Here is a 16,951-nt window from a genome sequence, read left to right on the forward strand (position 1 = left end):
CAAAATGCTGTAACAGTCATTTACCTTTACATTTACAAAATTTGGCAAATCCCCTTATCTCGAGTGACATGCGCTTTGAGGTCTTTATCAATGAACACATCAATACTTCTTCACTAGGTCGCAGACTAAGAATATCATCAGCCTAAAACTTTTTAAAGAATGTTTTACAGGAGACATTGATGTATTTCATTCATTTATCTGCAGTAAACACCTCACACCAGTCAGGGTCATGGCAGATCCAGAGGCTATCCCAGTAACAGCAGATGCAAGACAGGAATATACCCTGGATTGGATAACAGGCAATTTGGAGCAATTTATACTCCAATCAAGGACCAAATTGCCCTGTAAACTAATTCAAGATAGTTAAACTTACAAACAAAACTTTACCTGCTGTTTTAAAAATGTGAATAAACTCAACTTGATAATAAGCTTTATTTTCACTCACCGAAGACAATTTATCAAGTTTAATTAAACTTGTCATGACAATTGGAGTTAAAAAGAAGAAATACTTTCACATAACTTAATTCTGCTATGATGATTTACATAAGAATAACATACAGAATAAGAGACTGATTGACATGTTTGATTAGTTTTACCTCCATTAATTCAGTCACATCTCTGACCTCAAATATCCTCTAGTTAATTCTACACATAATGAGAAATAGTACCTAATATTATTGTTACATTTTACTATGTAGATCATGCTCGAAATGTTTAAATATACTTTAAAAGATGGACTTAATATGAATGAACTAGGATTCTAGATGTTATAGTATGACAGAGCAGAGCTGCTCTATGAGGTTTAAATAGAGAAGGTTATCAATAGGTTTTATCGTGATAGACCTCTAGGGCGTCTCTGCTTATGAACACAGAGAACCTTGGCAGATTATCAAGCAAAGTCCGTGCTTGACTCTTAATTTAATTGCATAGGACTGCAATAAGTGGCCTGCTCTTAGAAGAGTGTTCCTTTCTTTAAGATAAAACGCTCCCAATGCATGTTCTATAAATACGTCATGGCTGACTAGGAGGAATATATTAGTTTAAGGATTGAGGCTCATTTTGTTTGTATAAACTGCTAAGGATTCGTTTCCACAATAGCACTTGTGCCAAAACCCAGTAGAATACATTTAAAATGCTGTGTACTGGCATTAAGCTTATTTTTGTCAGGTGTTCATGGATTGCTCTATTCCCACATGTTTCATTTCACACAAAAATTGGAAATAGGTCATATTTCTTCTCTATCCAATTTTAAGCCAACATGCATCTCTTGGGGCTTGAAGGAAAACATGGAGCTAAATATAGAAATATAAGTGATTTGTCACATGGATCCCTAGAGAGCTATTTGAAAATGTCCTTTAGATACTATAGTGGGACATTAAATATATTCAGTAACAGAAACTCAATATTAATTAAGACATTTTCATATTTATATAATAAATAAATAATTATTGTGATGCAGCATGTAAATTACAATAAGTAACAGACGTCTGATTCTGTTGGTAAAGATCTGCCGATTTTAATAATACAAGAGTAGTGAGATGCTCTCTGTCACCTTTTTTTCAGTTTTTTTGTGGTCAGAAATAAACATCATTTTAACTTAGCACTTATTTTATGTGCAATATTTAAAAAGGTTAAACACTTCTATACATTCAATCCATTGATTTCACCGTTTCAAGGAAAAGGTAGAAATTTGGTATTATCAGAAATATCTGTTTTCTAAACTGCAAAATGTAAATGTTTTTTATAACAGATCCTGAACTAGCTATTCCATTTACTCCTATTCAGTGGCAATTCATTTGCAGCATTGCTGATAGCTGTATGTGTAAGACTGGAACACTGATGATGGTTAAATGTGAAACAAACATGAAGTATTGTGATGTTCCAAGACTGATTTCCTGTGGGAATTTCTATCTTATCCTGCCACTTCTACTGCTTTTCATGTTGTCATAACAAAATTACTAACAAGTCACACTCAGGTTTGTGTCTGGTGCCAGTTCCCAGAGCTCGAAAACAAAAGTGATGGAAAATACAGCAATCAAAAGAACAAAAAAGAATACAAATAACATTTCCTTTTCTAATATTGGTCTAATATCAGAAATAAGATAAAACTCTTTATATTTGTTTTTAAGTAGACGGCTTTGAAATGGAGTATTGAATTCACCAGGTTTTCATCAAGAAGTTACTAGCTCTTTGCACACACACACACACACACACACACACACACACACACACACACACACACACACACACACACACACACACACACACACACACACACAGTTACCCAGCAGGCAGGGTCCATATAGTGCAGGTGCAGCAGCTGCATACCACACCATAATAAGGCCTTGACCTGACATCTGCCCTAACTGAGGCAGTGTTTAGCTGCAGATAACCACCTGCACACAACGTAGACAAATGAACATGATAGATTTTTTTAGTCCATCTAGACCTAATATACAATAGCTGCATTCCTTCTAGGACAACACACACCACCTTCTGCACAGCATCTTCACCAGCGGAGGAGTGTGTTTAACTAATAGTTTAACTGCTGAGGATTAATTTGGGTGGTGGTGGGATACTGTGTTGTGATTATCCTCTTTTCCTGTATGTTGCTACTGAATGCTCTAATTTCCTCAAGGATCTATAATATAATATAATATAATATAATATAATATAATATAATATAATATAATATAATATAATATAATATAATATAATCTGTCTGTCTGTCTGTCTGTCTGTCTGTCTGTCTGTCCGTCCGTCTAAAGATGGAGTGAAAAGATGACGTGTGCTCCCTAAGTTTAATTTAGTGAGGAGGCAATGACTGATGAAAAGGCTGAATGATGTGACAAAAAATAAATGACTAACATAAAAGAGATGCTGTGGCTTTACTTTTTCCTGTCAGAGAAAAATTCACTCTGAGAAACACTGCTGACAATCAAACTGGCATGAAGTTTTCTGTTTTCACTTGATATGTAATTTGGTCAGTGCCAGTGTAGTCTAAGATTGTAAGGGAAAAAAAACATGCCAGTAAATGTTTTTTAAAAAGTGTCTAGGAGTTAAAAGTGCTAACTCTGGATGGAAAAATCTCTCCTATACAAACCGACGTAATTTTTTTATGATTCAATTAGATTAACTGAGCTCAAATTTAAGGATAAATTTGAAGATGATAAAGCTAGCAAACAAGACAACACATGCAGCTAGTCAAAACAAAACATTCCATACATACTTTCCTTTGAACCACATACATTTATTTAGAGTAAATATGATAATTTGTTGATCCTATTCATGTAATTCATTAGGCTTGCAATAAGGAATATTTTGAATAAATGATAAAAATGAAAAGACTCAAAGATCACATAAAACAGTGTATCCGATAAAATTAAAATTGATTAAGTTAAAGTTTGCTTTTAGACATGCTGAGTTCTCCATGTGGGTCAGAGTGATTTGTACAAATGCTGCAGATGTTTCATAAGGTTTTCTTGGTTGTTTAATGTGTATTGAAAGTGTTTTTTGACTCATTGTGCTCTGGCATGGACGTTGAATGTTTACAAACGTTTCGTGTACATTAGGGCTTTAAAAGGCTTGTCCACAAGGGGGCAGCACACATGTAAAGGCTTATTGTCATAGCCTATTGTAGTGGCTTAGTCAGTGTTCCAGAGTGCCTCTGTAAGATAATCAGAAGAACAGACTACTAGTAGAAGTTACACATTTTCTCAGGAAGTAGAAATCTGCTTCAACATGACCATCAAGAACCTTTAAGAATGATGGAATTGATAAGCAATTGCCTATCGAATAACATGATAATCTACAGCAGTGCTATTCTCTTGTGCCAGTATAAGTTCAGGAATGAGTCCCAGTTAGAGGTTTTTAAACACTCTCTGTTTATATGTTCAGCTAAACCACAAGAAAACATATGAGAAATGTTGAGAAATGTCTAAAAGTGATTTTTATGAAAAAGAAGTTTTATTTGTGTCTATCTATTGAACTGTAGCTGTATCTGAGCCATTCTGGCCCATGTAGCAAAGCATGTTAACACCATCTTTTATCAACTTTATGACAAATATAGATTTAAAGTAACTTATTACAATAAGTTGACACTTGACTTCGATAAAGGAGATATTTAGAATCACATTAGAATCTGTGATTAAGCGATGAAAACGTCCTTATGCAAAAAAATATTCAGGTGTTAGAGAGAGCACTAATTTAATGAGGTCTTCATTTAGTTAATAGTGGCTGCAATAAGATGTCAATGTTTCATCCAGAGTGAATTCTCCTGCATTGTATCCAGTGTTCCTGGGATATGCTCCAAATCCTCTACCACCATCATCAGGACAGTAAAGAAGTATTCAGCTTTTGATCTGGTAGACGAGAAGCTATACATGTTTATATAATGCTACACTGTAGCTGTATTTTCCATGCAATTAATATTGAATGTATATAGAGGTCGGGATTATATATAGTAATATGGACCTCTCTTCCTAAGAAGCCTTAGGTCATCAACCTCAGAATAATACATGTATCTCATTACACTAGAGCTAATGAGCCTGTCTTCCATTTGCTAAATGACACACAGTAAGTCATTCGTGTAGTCAGAGTATCTTCACCTGTGCCACCATGCTGGAGGAGAACTATGACTCTAACAGCACATTGCAAAACCTTTTAGCAAAGCTAGCTCTAATCTTTTATTTCAGCCAAAACACACGTCTAGTCATGAATGCTCTTCTTTGTCTGTTTAATGAATGTTACTTGAAACTTGAAAGTGGGTCTCTTACAGGGTCACTTGACACTTGAATGCATGTTTCGGTGTTGCATGTAGGAGCAAAGTCAGAATGTTGACGTAGGTGCACTACTACACACTGGCCTAGAGGCAGTGCTACTATTATGTAACCTGGTAGAGCAAGTCGTTTTACTCATTTCTTCCCACAAGTATCAGATCGCTTTCCTGTAGTCGCCTTGTCCTTACTGAGTAAGCAAACCCACAAAAACTGGGCAGAATATTCTTTATTCAGTGTGGTTAGATATTTACTCCAGTATAATCAAACCAGCTCTGAGAAGAAGTGTCTAGATTTATTTGCCAAAATGTAAACAATGTCCATGATTGGTTGATTTCTGTAAACTGTGCATCTTAGAGTTGTTCTGTTCACCCAACATACATGAAGCAGAATGAAATAAATGTGAGTGGGAACCTCTTGTTGCCTCTTTTCAGTAGGGTGCACTAGGCCATTAAGTGTGGTCTAAAATAAACCGGCCGTGCTTCAAGTTGACACTCCTCTGTAAAGTTCTTAGGGGCGAATTAAATTGAGCATGTAAAGAATGTGCAGGGTTTCAGTAAGAGAGCTTCAATCTTGTGCTAATGCTCTCCTTGAATGATAGCTAGCTGAGTGCAGCAAGAAATATAGGCTACATCTCAGGGCTTCTTCAGCGTGTGCAACAAAACCTGGTGCTTAAAAATATGTGGAGGTTTTGTTTCTACGCCTACTTATGCCACTGACTGCATCTTCACACACAAACGCATATGCACACACACACACACACACACACAAACACGCACACACACACGCACACACACACACACACACACACACACACACACACACACACACACACACACACACACACACACACACACACACACCAGCACTGGGCTCCACAGGCCCTGTGCTGATCCATCTTGTTGCTGAGGTGTTTGGGTAATGAGGACTCCTGCTTACATAAGCCTGACTGTTGCTGGCATGGCCAGTCTGGCATGTTTGAATAAGCCAGTCTTGATTCCCACTGAGGAACATGTCTCTGGGGAGACAGTCTAAAGCACTCTCCAACAACAGGGGGCTCAGAGCAGCTCTGGTTGCAAAGAATGAGAGGAGGACACACTGTTACATGAAGATCATGGAGGGCTTTGTGCCACTCAACACACTCCACACCCCTGGTGCTGCTTTGATATTAGATCCAAAGGAGTATCATGGCCTCCAGTGCTGCCAAAAAAAAAAAAAGCCCTGAAGTGAACAGCCTGACCAAGTAGCTCTGCTGATGATTAGCCTCAAGGTTTTTTATTATGCAAATGAAAACGGGTTTGATTATGACTACAGTAAAGTGATACATGATAGTCTCAGACTGTGAGAGTATGGGATAAATATTGAAGTTATGTACAGTTAAGAGACAAGAAGACACCCTCCTCACACACACACACACACACACACACACACACACACACACACACACACACACACACACACACACACACACACACACACACACACACACATCCTTAGGCTGATATTGAGCTCCCCTGGACATGTATTATTATTTATATTCCTCTGTAATCTTGTGCAATGTGATAACGCTGTGATTTATTAAACATTCTGTATTATCTTACATTTATTTGAATTGTATTCAGAGTAGCTTAACAGTGAGAAGGGAAACAATCAAAGCATTTCTGTAAGATACTAGGCTTGATTTCACAGATGCTTTTATCTAATACAGTTTACAATTAAAACAGTATTACAATCTAAGTCTGAACCTGTAACTAATAGACTAAAGGAGGAAACAGGTTGGGTTCAAAATCTGTTTTTTGGGTTTTTTTTTCTTCCTTTGCTCTATACAGTATATCTGCAGTTTTAGGTTTATGTCTATAAGCACTCCTGCAAGACAGCTCAAGAACTGAGACAGATAGATGAGATATAGCCCAGGTTGGCTTAATCTCCCGGCTCAACTGGAGTTATAAATTCGTCTGGGGCTCATGTATTGATTGGTTCAGTGCTAAACAACATTGATTTAAGTCATTTAATATCATAAGCCCAGAATTACAGCTAATTGTGCTCATGGTGTAAGTCACCAAATATTAGCACCTAACTGGAGCCTGCATTTCTTTCCAATGCAAAAATGCAATAATTCTCATCTGTGTATAGATTCACAATCAAGCATGTATCATCCCCTGATGCCTGTCATACCAAAACAAAAATCAACTCATCTACTCTCAAAAATGGGAATGAAATTCCAATGAACCCTATTAAAATGGCTCAAATGAAGACAGTGAGTGTGTAAATTGAGTGCTCTATGTCGATTAATGGGGAAATTATGTAGCAGGATTGTAAACCAATACGGTATGAAAAAGTGATGGAAGGAGGATGTTGGATTTTCATCATAAGAAAACAAGGTACTGTGACCCTAATAGTGTTTAAAAGAAGCATCAGAGTTTGAGCTCTAAATACTTTACTTCAGAAACTACTGGAAAATTTCGACAGAAGAGCTTTGGTAAATATCATTATGCAAAGCATTTTATACAAAAGAAACAGAGGTACAAAGGAATTAAACACTAATACCACAGAGAACTGACTAACTAACAAGGTCATATTTACTCCAAATCAGCCAGTAGTCTTTAACTCAAACAACGTATATTTCTGAAACTCTGACTGTAAATCCTTGATATGTTGAACTTTACCAGCATTATTAACCTTACTGTTTTATCTCTCACTGAACCGACCCACTGGATTTATCTTTTCAGCACCGTATTTTTGTTACATGGCTTTACTTCTATACATTTCTATTTAACTGTATTTGTATACATAATGCCACTGTACAAATATCTACACTCAAATCTATTAGTTGTTAGTGCAGAGATTTGGGATGGGTGTAAATCATAAGAATATGTCTGAGACCTAAAGGTGTTGCCTGGGAGATTCTGCAGATTAAAGGAAGCTTGAAGTTCAATAATGTAAGCCTCAGGCTGCAAGACACACATAAGCGACTTCCTCTGTCTGACGTTTGCATCAGTGGACCCCAAAGTCCCAAACCTGACACCTCAACTTTAATTCACTTACAGTACTCTTGCTCAAGCACAACTGCTGTCAGATATGTACAAAATAGACAGTATGGAGGATGCTACTGATGTTCCTCTTATCATTTAAAAATGGTATTTGGTAACAAATACAGTCCCTTATGAATAACCACATATCTTTTCTACTACAGTGACACAGAATTGTCTTTTTTAAGGCCCGACTGCATCAGCTGCTGTATTTGACAGGAGGAGCACATCTTTCAAAATTAATTTGAATGAGCTAAAGAATCAGCAAAAAATACCTTATCTCAACAAAGCAGACTTCCAGACCAGCAACTGTGCCATGTGAATGTTTTATGTGCAGCTCAAAATATCATTAAAAAAAAGAAAATGTAAACTTTTTACTAAAGGTTGGCTTCTTTCAGTATAACCACGGAGTCACTCTACTCCTCTAGTATGCATCACTGCAGAGCTCAATTCTGTGTGTGTGTTAGTGTGTGAACATTTTGGCAGTAAACTGGGGTGCAGTGAATGTAAAATGGATCATACTGTAAATTAATCATTCCCTGACATATAACAGATTCAATCAATGTACATCACCATGCTATTTGTTTTAGCTTTTTTTTTTTTGGTGGCTTTTTAAGTTTTCTTTTCTACACAACACACACTACCTTTTCCGGATTGTTTTGCACAACAACTCACACTGATCTAACACTGATCCACATTGATATACACAACTTCAGATTTTTCCATATAATTCTTCCCTTTTCCCAACTGTACAGTAAATTCTACTTTAATCATCATTTTGTTGAAATTCTATTCTTAATATGTTTTTTTCATATGGATTCTATTTATATAGCACAGACAGTTGATAAAGCAAATAAATGCAAATAAATTTTAATAAACACATTTGAAGGTAAATATTTTGCATTTAAAAATAGGACTGACATGAAAAAGGGAAAATGAAAATTTAAAAATAAAAAAAATGCAAAAAACAACATATATTATGTTTTTTAATAGGGTTTTGCCATGATTTTCTCTAGCTCAAATCCTAATCAGAAATTTATTTATTTATTTATTTGTTGTTTTTGATGTTTATTTATTTTCTTGCTTAAAATACAGTATTTGACCAATGTATTATTTGTAATAGTAAAGGGCATTCGTGTATTTGTTGGGATCGTTGTTGGGAAAACAACATCCAATTAATTCAAGTGCACAAAAGCTGTCATCAGCTAAAAATATGAATGCTTTGAAAGCTCTTACTTTTATGATTTCTAAAGAAAAAGAAAAGGATTTTAATTATATTTTGTATATGAACTTATTCCTTTGATATCATTTTATAATTTCAAATTATTCATTTTTATAGTAGCACATCCTGCTGAGGTTAGAGAATGGAATCATTTAGTAAATTTCTCATATTAAAGATTAAACTATACAACTGCAATAATCATGCAATAGAAGGCAATCAGACTATGTCATACAATATGGACCACCAATGTAGACATGAAGAAGTGTAAAAAAAAAAAAAAAAAAAAAAGACAAATTTGCTGTGAATTCACCAGAGAAATCAATGACCCATTTTCACATGTTTGCACAAGCATCTGTCTGGACTCAGGGGTTTCTCATGTAGGATTCATAAGAGTCATTAATGTGATAGGATTACAGCAGGGATTCTTCTCTTCACTTTGCATGTTTCCTACAGAAATTAATGATCCTATTTCCTAAAGGCAAGTCTAATTGTAGGAAAATGAGACAGAGCTCTGTACGAGACCTAGAATAACCTGCACTTTTTTCTTTTAAACATATTCTAGATCTTGGTCCTTTGTCGCTCTAAAATAAGGGTCTGCTAAATGTCATAAATGTAAATGTGTGTTTGTGTGTGTGTGTGTGTGTGTAAAATGAAGAAAGTTTTAATTTTACTTAAGCAGTTCTTTGAATTCCAGCTGGTGTGAGAATGTTTTCCATGTAGTCATGTGATCATACATTATTTGGCCAAAGGTGTGCGATCACCTGGCCATGACACAGACGTCCTTTTTAAACATCACATTGCAGTCATAGTTCCCCTTTCCTATTGTAATACAGTCCACTCTTCTGGGAAGGCTTTCCACTAGATTTTGAAGTGTGGCCATAAGAGCATCAAAGAGCTTAAACACTGATGTCTGGTGTGGAGGTCTGGAGCGGAATCTGCGTTTCAGTTCATCCCAAAAACCTTATCATAGTAGAGCTCACTTTGTGCAAAGGGACTTTGGTATGATGGAACAGGTTTAGGCCTCTTATTTAAAGGGCAGGAAAACAGACATTGTGTACAATTGCTCACATACAGTATGGGTCTGAAAATCTGGTGTCACCAAACAATTGTCCATTTAGTGTGTATTGTGTGCTGTTATTAACAGCACACAATTTTATTAACACAGCCTATTTATTTGCATTTCCCCCAATGTTTATCCAGTGTGGTTTTCATAAGTGTTTTTAAAAATGTCTTGATAAGAAATGGCTCATTTGCTAATTTGTGTAATATACTGTATATACTGCCTTGTTAATGTTTATCCAATTAACGCGCACATTACTGAGACTCCACTGAAGACAATCGCGCTCTTGGATACACACCACTCAGTACCACATGACGTCCTGAGAGTAACTGACATTAGGAAACTGGGGCTTCATAGACCAGCTCTAGTCGCCATTGCGGCTCATGTACTCCGCGTTTTCCACTGCGGTAGTTCCGGAACACGACCGAGCCGGTTGGAGCCATTGTGGCGCCTGGATTTCCAGTTTCATAACCTTGAGAGGGCGGAGCCTGGGTTTAGTAGGAGCAGAAAGAGCAGAGGAGCGGCTGGGAAGCGAAGAGCAGAGCAGAGAAGAGCAGAGCAGAGCTGGAGCCGTGCTGGGGGGAAAAAAACTAGGGACAGACAGCGAGTCCCGTGTAATAGCGGAAGCTATGAGCGCGTATTTACGGAGCGTCTCCATGCCATGAGAATATTCCTTTTGCCTCCAAAGCGACTTGTTCTTGTCCAAGCGAGTAGTTTTGTAGCGATTTAGAAGGACAGACAGCTGGACTGACACACTTCCACAGAGGAGCCGCTGAAAGCTGTACATGTGGCGAGTTGTTTAGAAAGCTGATAAAGACTAAACGTGGCCAAGAGTTTGCTGTAAGCGCCGGATTAATTAAAGGGAGTCTGGGAAGAAGCATAAGGTGGGGCAGAAGAGTGAGAGCTGAGCGGGGCTTAGCGCTTTCACTCTGTTCGCTCCTTCTGCTTATTGTAACTCAGTCCTTCACGGAGAAGAGAAAGGAAAGAGGAGAAAAAAAACACGAAGATATTTTTTTTTCGCTCGCTGGAATTTGGGGCGCGTTCACAAGCGCCTGCTATTTCGGCTCACGGGGAGCACTTCAGAGTGTAAATATCACCCATCGTGGACACATTTCGGGCAGGAAATTGTCCCGTCTGGTTGTTGGACCATGGCCGACGACGACGTCCTTTTCGAAGACGTTTACGAGCTGTGCGAGGTCATTGGGAAGTAAGTGTCATGTTGTAGCTCTGTTACACTCCCCCCTTCACTGCACTTTACCTGCTTTGATGATTGATGTTTTGTGCACGAGGTGACCGTGGATGCAAAGCCCATCATGTCTTAAGACTGCACTCACAATGTATCTTGTCACAGATGTTTTTTTTTTTTTTTTTTTTGAATGATCTCTATCCTTCTTTTGTCGGTGTGGTGTGGTGTCATGGTACCTTTAAGAGTATTTATCACCTGGAAATGTCATGTGCATACTTTTTAAAATGCACACAGCACATGGACCTTGCCAGGTAAAAGATACTCAATCACTTACACTAAGGCTCAGGGTCATGGATGGGATGTCAGTTTAACATGCACTAATTCACACACTATTACACACTTTGGGACTAGTTAAAAGAATCCGGCATGTTTTTGGGAAGTGGAAGGAAACCAAGAGATCCTGGAAGAAACCTGGATTGAACTATATACCCTTCGAGATGATGTGAGGGGGCGATACTACAGGATTTGCTGTAAATTCCATACTACAGCTACAAAAATAGTTTGCACAATGGTACCACCCTAGGTACAAAACAATAATGTAGTATGGTACTTGAATTTCTAAGAATTATGCATTGTGAAGTTGATTTTCATGCCTCCTGAGCAACGTGTCCGCTTCCATTGTGTGCCTTTATATTCACGTCCTTTTCTGTCTACAGAGTTCAGAGATAATTGTGTAACATATTCGACATGAGCGAATCTGTGGTACAAGTTTGGTGACTTTGGGAAGTTTTGTGACATAAGGGTGGGTCCACACATGTATCAGCAAGCTCAAAGTTATAGACCTCTCAGAGAAACCATACACCGAGTATTGCACTGAGAGATACTTGGACCATAGTGGTATGCGGTGTAAGAAATATAAAGGACGGTATTTTATAAGGTGAAATGTTTCAGCTCTCCTAGTTGGAAGAACCGTTTTATTAAACACTGTTAAAGACAACGAAGCTGAAGTCACAACTGATCTTTATTTTTTTAATCATTTGTCAAATCTTGAACACTTGAGCATTACCTGATGAATAAAATCCTCTACCAACATAATCAGCATGTATATGCGGGTGAGGAAGCCTAATATTAACCGTGCATCTGTCATGTGTTGCAGGCGGTTGTTAGTCTTCCACCACTGGCTGTATACTGTAATATACAAAAATGATTGAATGAGTGGTGAAAGATTGTTCTGGTGTGTGTTTGCGTGTTTTCTTTTTTCTTTTATTTTCTTTTTGTGTGAAAACTCTTTTATTCAGTCTCAATATCTTCTTCACTCATTCTGTATTTGTCTGAATCAATGAAATATACAGACACTTGTACTATATTTTGTGTGTGTGAGACAGACAGACAGACAGACAGACTTTCATTACCTGACTGATCCACACTTGGGTTGTTTCTGCACTGAGGCCCTCATACTGATTTTCTTGCTCATAAGCGTGTGTCTTGCTTCAGGTTCTTTGAAATTATTACCAAAGTGTTTGTCTCTCTGTGTTAATTTGGACCATAACATCATTAATATGTGCATGACTGTAAAAGAAGACGATTGTCTAGTAATTTATTGTGCTTTGCCATATTTTGTTGTGAAAACATGTCTGTTATGTTGATGACATGCTCCAGTAATGACACTTGCTGCACAGATGAATGTGAAAATGTTTATGAGAAAATACTGATTGTATGAACAGGAAAATATATTGTTTTAATTTGTGGTCAGTGTAGGTGCTACGTTTTTAGCTTGTGTTTCTGGGATTCTGTATTGAACAGGATTTGTCAGTTAGCTGGAGAATTTTAAAGTCAGTGATCAATGCTGGCGATCTTGCTAACGTCAATCAGACTTAGCCATTGAAGTAGAGAGAAGCCAACGTCTCCCATACAGGCCTCTCACTCTAAAACTGTCCGTATACACACACACACACACACACACACACACTGAAAAAAGCTCATTGAATTCACATGATTTGTATGTTTTGTACCTAATGTGATTGAACCGAGTAACATTACCCCAGTTAATATGGGATAACGTCAGCGGTAACATCCTGGTTAGGTTTGACGATGTAACTGTTTTATGTTCACATTACATGACCTGACTCACTGACACACTATATAATTCAGTCTAATTAGAAACTTGTTTCAATTAGTTTAGTATAAGCACTGAAAACATGCTTTATTGAAAAGCGTAATATTTCTATGTGAACTATACATAATATTCCCTTCCTCCTTTCCTTAAAGTAAACTGTCCACATATTCCACTTTTCTCACTGTATCCTATACAGCATCATGACTCGTAAAGTGTTGCTGTGGCTGCAGGCTTTTTGTTACTCACCTGATCCAGAAATTTAGCCGCATTCAGTTTGTAGAATTAGCTCTTAGTGGATCTGATTAAAAGTGTGAGCCCACATCAAAGTTACTCCCAAGCAAAAGACACACACTAATATTTCTTTCTTTTTTCCCCCTGTGGGCCAGAATCATGCAGCATTCAGGACCATTTCCTCACAGGGACATTTTCTGATAGTTTTGTACGGCCCCTCTGTTTTCGCTTTACTTGTTTACAGAGTCCAGGACAAGCACTTTTTTCTCTCAAAGCATCTGTTTTAGTTGTCAAAATGTCACGCTGTTAATCTGGCAAATGTTTTGATTAGTCAGGACTACAATAACATTCCACTGCATATGTGCCTATGTGGCATTGTTGGGGGAAATGAATACAGTGCAAAATCTGATTGAAATCAATAGCTTGAAATAAACCCTTATTGGTCAGAGTTTTGTAGAAATGAGTGTACAGATTTGAGTGCATGTTGTACGTCTGATTCATCAAACAGTTGTACAGCGTCTACATCAGCAGTTATTTGAGAACAAATTAGGAGTCAGCTTCAGCTGCGTGGAAACTTGAATTATTTGCATGTCATAGCACTTTATTTACACGTCATATGTGTACTTCAAGCCCAATTTCCCCTCATATACATTTCAATTACATTTCACACAGGCTAAGTTATGCACATGATGTGTCAGCCGATGAAAGGAAAGCATCCAGCAGCCCGTAAAGACCAGAGGAACCTGCGCCTATTACTCACCGAAAGGACTAATGAGATGATAACGTTCCACACCTGCTCACTTTCATTTACAAATATAAATGATATGCTTACATTAAACCTCCAACTGCTTATATTTTACACATGTCATTCTGTGACACATGGTGGGAACTGACCTTACGTTACGCTCATATGGCAGCCTGCAGGCTTGTTCCCGGCGTGTCTAAACAAGCAGGTCTCTGCATTTAACCGAAATTTTTTATTAGATTGCATTAGTTCCCACCAGTCAGCATCATTTAACACGCCTCCCTGACAGAAAACAAAGAAAATCACCACCTGTGTCACAGTAAAAATGCAGAACTGAGTACGTCTGTAATGAATGTATCAGAGAGAGAGAGTGAACAAATAACTAACCATAAACGGGTTGAACAAACCAAAACGGTCTTGTATTTTAGATTAGTTACCCTTTGCCTTGAAGCAGATTTGCAAATGCTTGCTATTCCCTCAACTCTCTTCCTCAGATAATCATCTGAGAATTTTCTAGCAGTTTTGAAGGAGTTGTCACGTATGCTGAAGATTTAATGAGTCACGTCCAAACTCTTGACTGGTGGGTTACATCATTTACTTTATTACTTTATTACCATTGAATATGCAACCAAAATAGTCAAATCTAGCACAAAAGTATAAAAATGAAATGTGGATAGTAAACATCTTGTCCTTCCCTGAATTGTACCCCTGGACCCAGCCTTCCTTCCTGGAGCACTGCTGCTTTTTTTCAGCTTTAATTGGAAATAATGATGTCACTAGAAGAGTGTGTTACTAGCTTTGATTTGTAGATGAGAGACATGTGTTCCTTGGAGAATGCTGGAGGGTGACGAGCATGACTTCCCCTGACAGTGTTTTGACTTCCCGTGGCTTTGTATCGCTCTGAGCTCGGTCGATGGCAGCCAAAGCAGCAGTGACTCAGGACGCTCGTCATTAAGCCCTGTGTTTTATTTTTAAATAGTAGCCTGCATCGGGGGTTCTCTCAAACAGGCACGTCTTGTTACATATGTTTTGTGCCGCTGCTTTTTTACACCATTTATACGTGCTTTGGTGGCACTCGAGCGTTTAACAGCATACAACCAGGTTTAGGCAGTTTTTTTACTGTATCTGCATCATAATCATTATAATGTCTCAGTAATCATGAGATATGGTTGAAAAAAGAAACAACAAAAAAGAGCTTCTGTACTGTTGGCTGAACAGTGACTCATAAACAGCCTAATACTACCTGCTTTAGAAATGAACGCTTATGACTATGAACAGAATCATATTGTGAAAACTGCTTTAACTCTGACTAACACCGAGTGCTGTACAGGAACAGGAACAGGAGCTGTGGCACTATCATGGCTATCTTATGGGCTGGGCATAACAGGAATGGAGATAGGCTTTAGGGTATTTCAACAGGAACGGTAAAAATATGTGCATTATCAAGCTTGTGCTATTAAAAGCACACGTGTTCGTAATATCATAATGTGTCTCCTAAGTTTTCTGCTTCTCAGCTTAACCTTAGCATTAACCTTGTTTCATGTGACCTTTGAAGAAAAAACTGTAATAGCCTGAGAAATCCGGATTTATTCGGGGTTTTTTTTTGTTGTTGTTGTTGTTGTTTTTTCCTTCTACATACATATCTGCCTGAAGTTTTATGTGCACTTATTTGCTAAGGTTTTAAGAAGTAGAACATTTGTGCACAGTTGCACATGACGACAGCAGCATAGTGTTCTCAGTGCTCGCAATATTAAATATTTAAACGCATCAGTTTATCTGCTTGAGAGAAAAAAGCTTTGTGACAAAGCATTATACAGTCTTCAGAGTATTCCTTAATGTAGATGTGTGCACAGGGATTTTTTATTTTTATTTATTTATTTGTTTGTTTGTTTGTTTGTTTGTTTGTTTGTTTGTTTATTTGATTTTATATAAAGTACACAAGTGCCCACTCTCACATCGTATTGTCACAGAGCAGGCTCATCTGCTCACGGTGTTATTTTTGGCTGTAAGATTTTTGAACGAAGCCAATTCGTTGGTCCTATTTCCCAAAAGCTAAAGGAAACCAGAGTAACATGGTGGCAGGGAGCATCACGGGGTCACAGATCCAGGGAGCCCAGTGTAATCTCTATCTCTGGTATTTCTGAATTTTCATGTTATTTGTAAATAATGATAAAAGAATAAAAAAAAGAAGTGAGATGACTAAATTTGTCACTTGTTACAGTCATCTGCCCTCCATAATATAAACGTTTGAGAGTTGTGTCAGAATATTATTAATGCAGAAAATATCCCAAATACATATCAAATATTATGTAAATATAAAATCTCATGATGTTATTTGAAGGCTGTGTCCCCATCCCCAAACTAGGTCCAGATCCAATGCAGTTGTTCATGTCACTTCATCATGGACACTGCACTGAGTACTACTACACTGATGCCCCCTTTCAGGTCAGCAGCCTCATTAAACCACAGCATACAATGTTTAATTACACTTCTAACTGGGAATTTAAAGAGCTTTTCAACATCTTGTTTGACCGAGTGTCCGTTTTAGTGCTTTTTGGTATTCTGTATGCACAGTTGTGTCCCACCT

General features: G+C 37.6%; 1 protein-coding gene across 6 annotated transcripts in view; it reads left to right on the forward strand.

Moving 5' to 3' along the window:
- Positions 1 to 10,470: 10,470 nt before the first annotated feature.
- caska (calcium/calmodulin-dependent serine protein kinase a) overlaps positions 10,471 to 16,951 on the forward strand; it is a 123,380-nt gene continuing 116,899 nt past the window's right edge. For 2 of the 6 annotated variants that reach the window (XM_047814798.1, XM_047814799.1), the window contains exon 1: positions 10,471 to 11,293. In XM_047814798.1, coding sequence (XP_047670754.1) covers positions 11,235 to 11,293 — 59 coding nt within the window. In that variant the 5' untranslated portion in view covers positions 10,471 to 11,234. The remainder of the gene's footprint in view (positions 11,294 to 16,951) is intronic. The other 4 variants (XM_047814796.1, XM_047814797.1, XM_027164206.2 and 1 more) reach the window with 3 other exon arrangements.

This window comes from Tachysurus fulvidraco, chromosome 6 (genome assembly GCF_022655615.1).
Source record: "Tachysurus fulvidraco isolate hzauxx_2018 chromosome 6, HZAU_PFXX_2.0, whole genome shotgun sequence".
Lineage (NCBI taxonomy): Eukaryota > Metazoa > Chordata > Actinopteri > Siluriformes > Bagridae > Tachysurus > Tachysurus fulvidraco.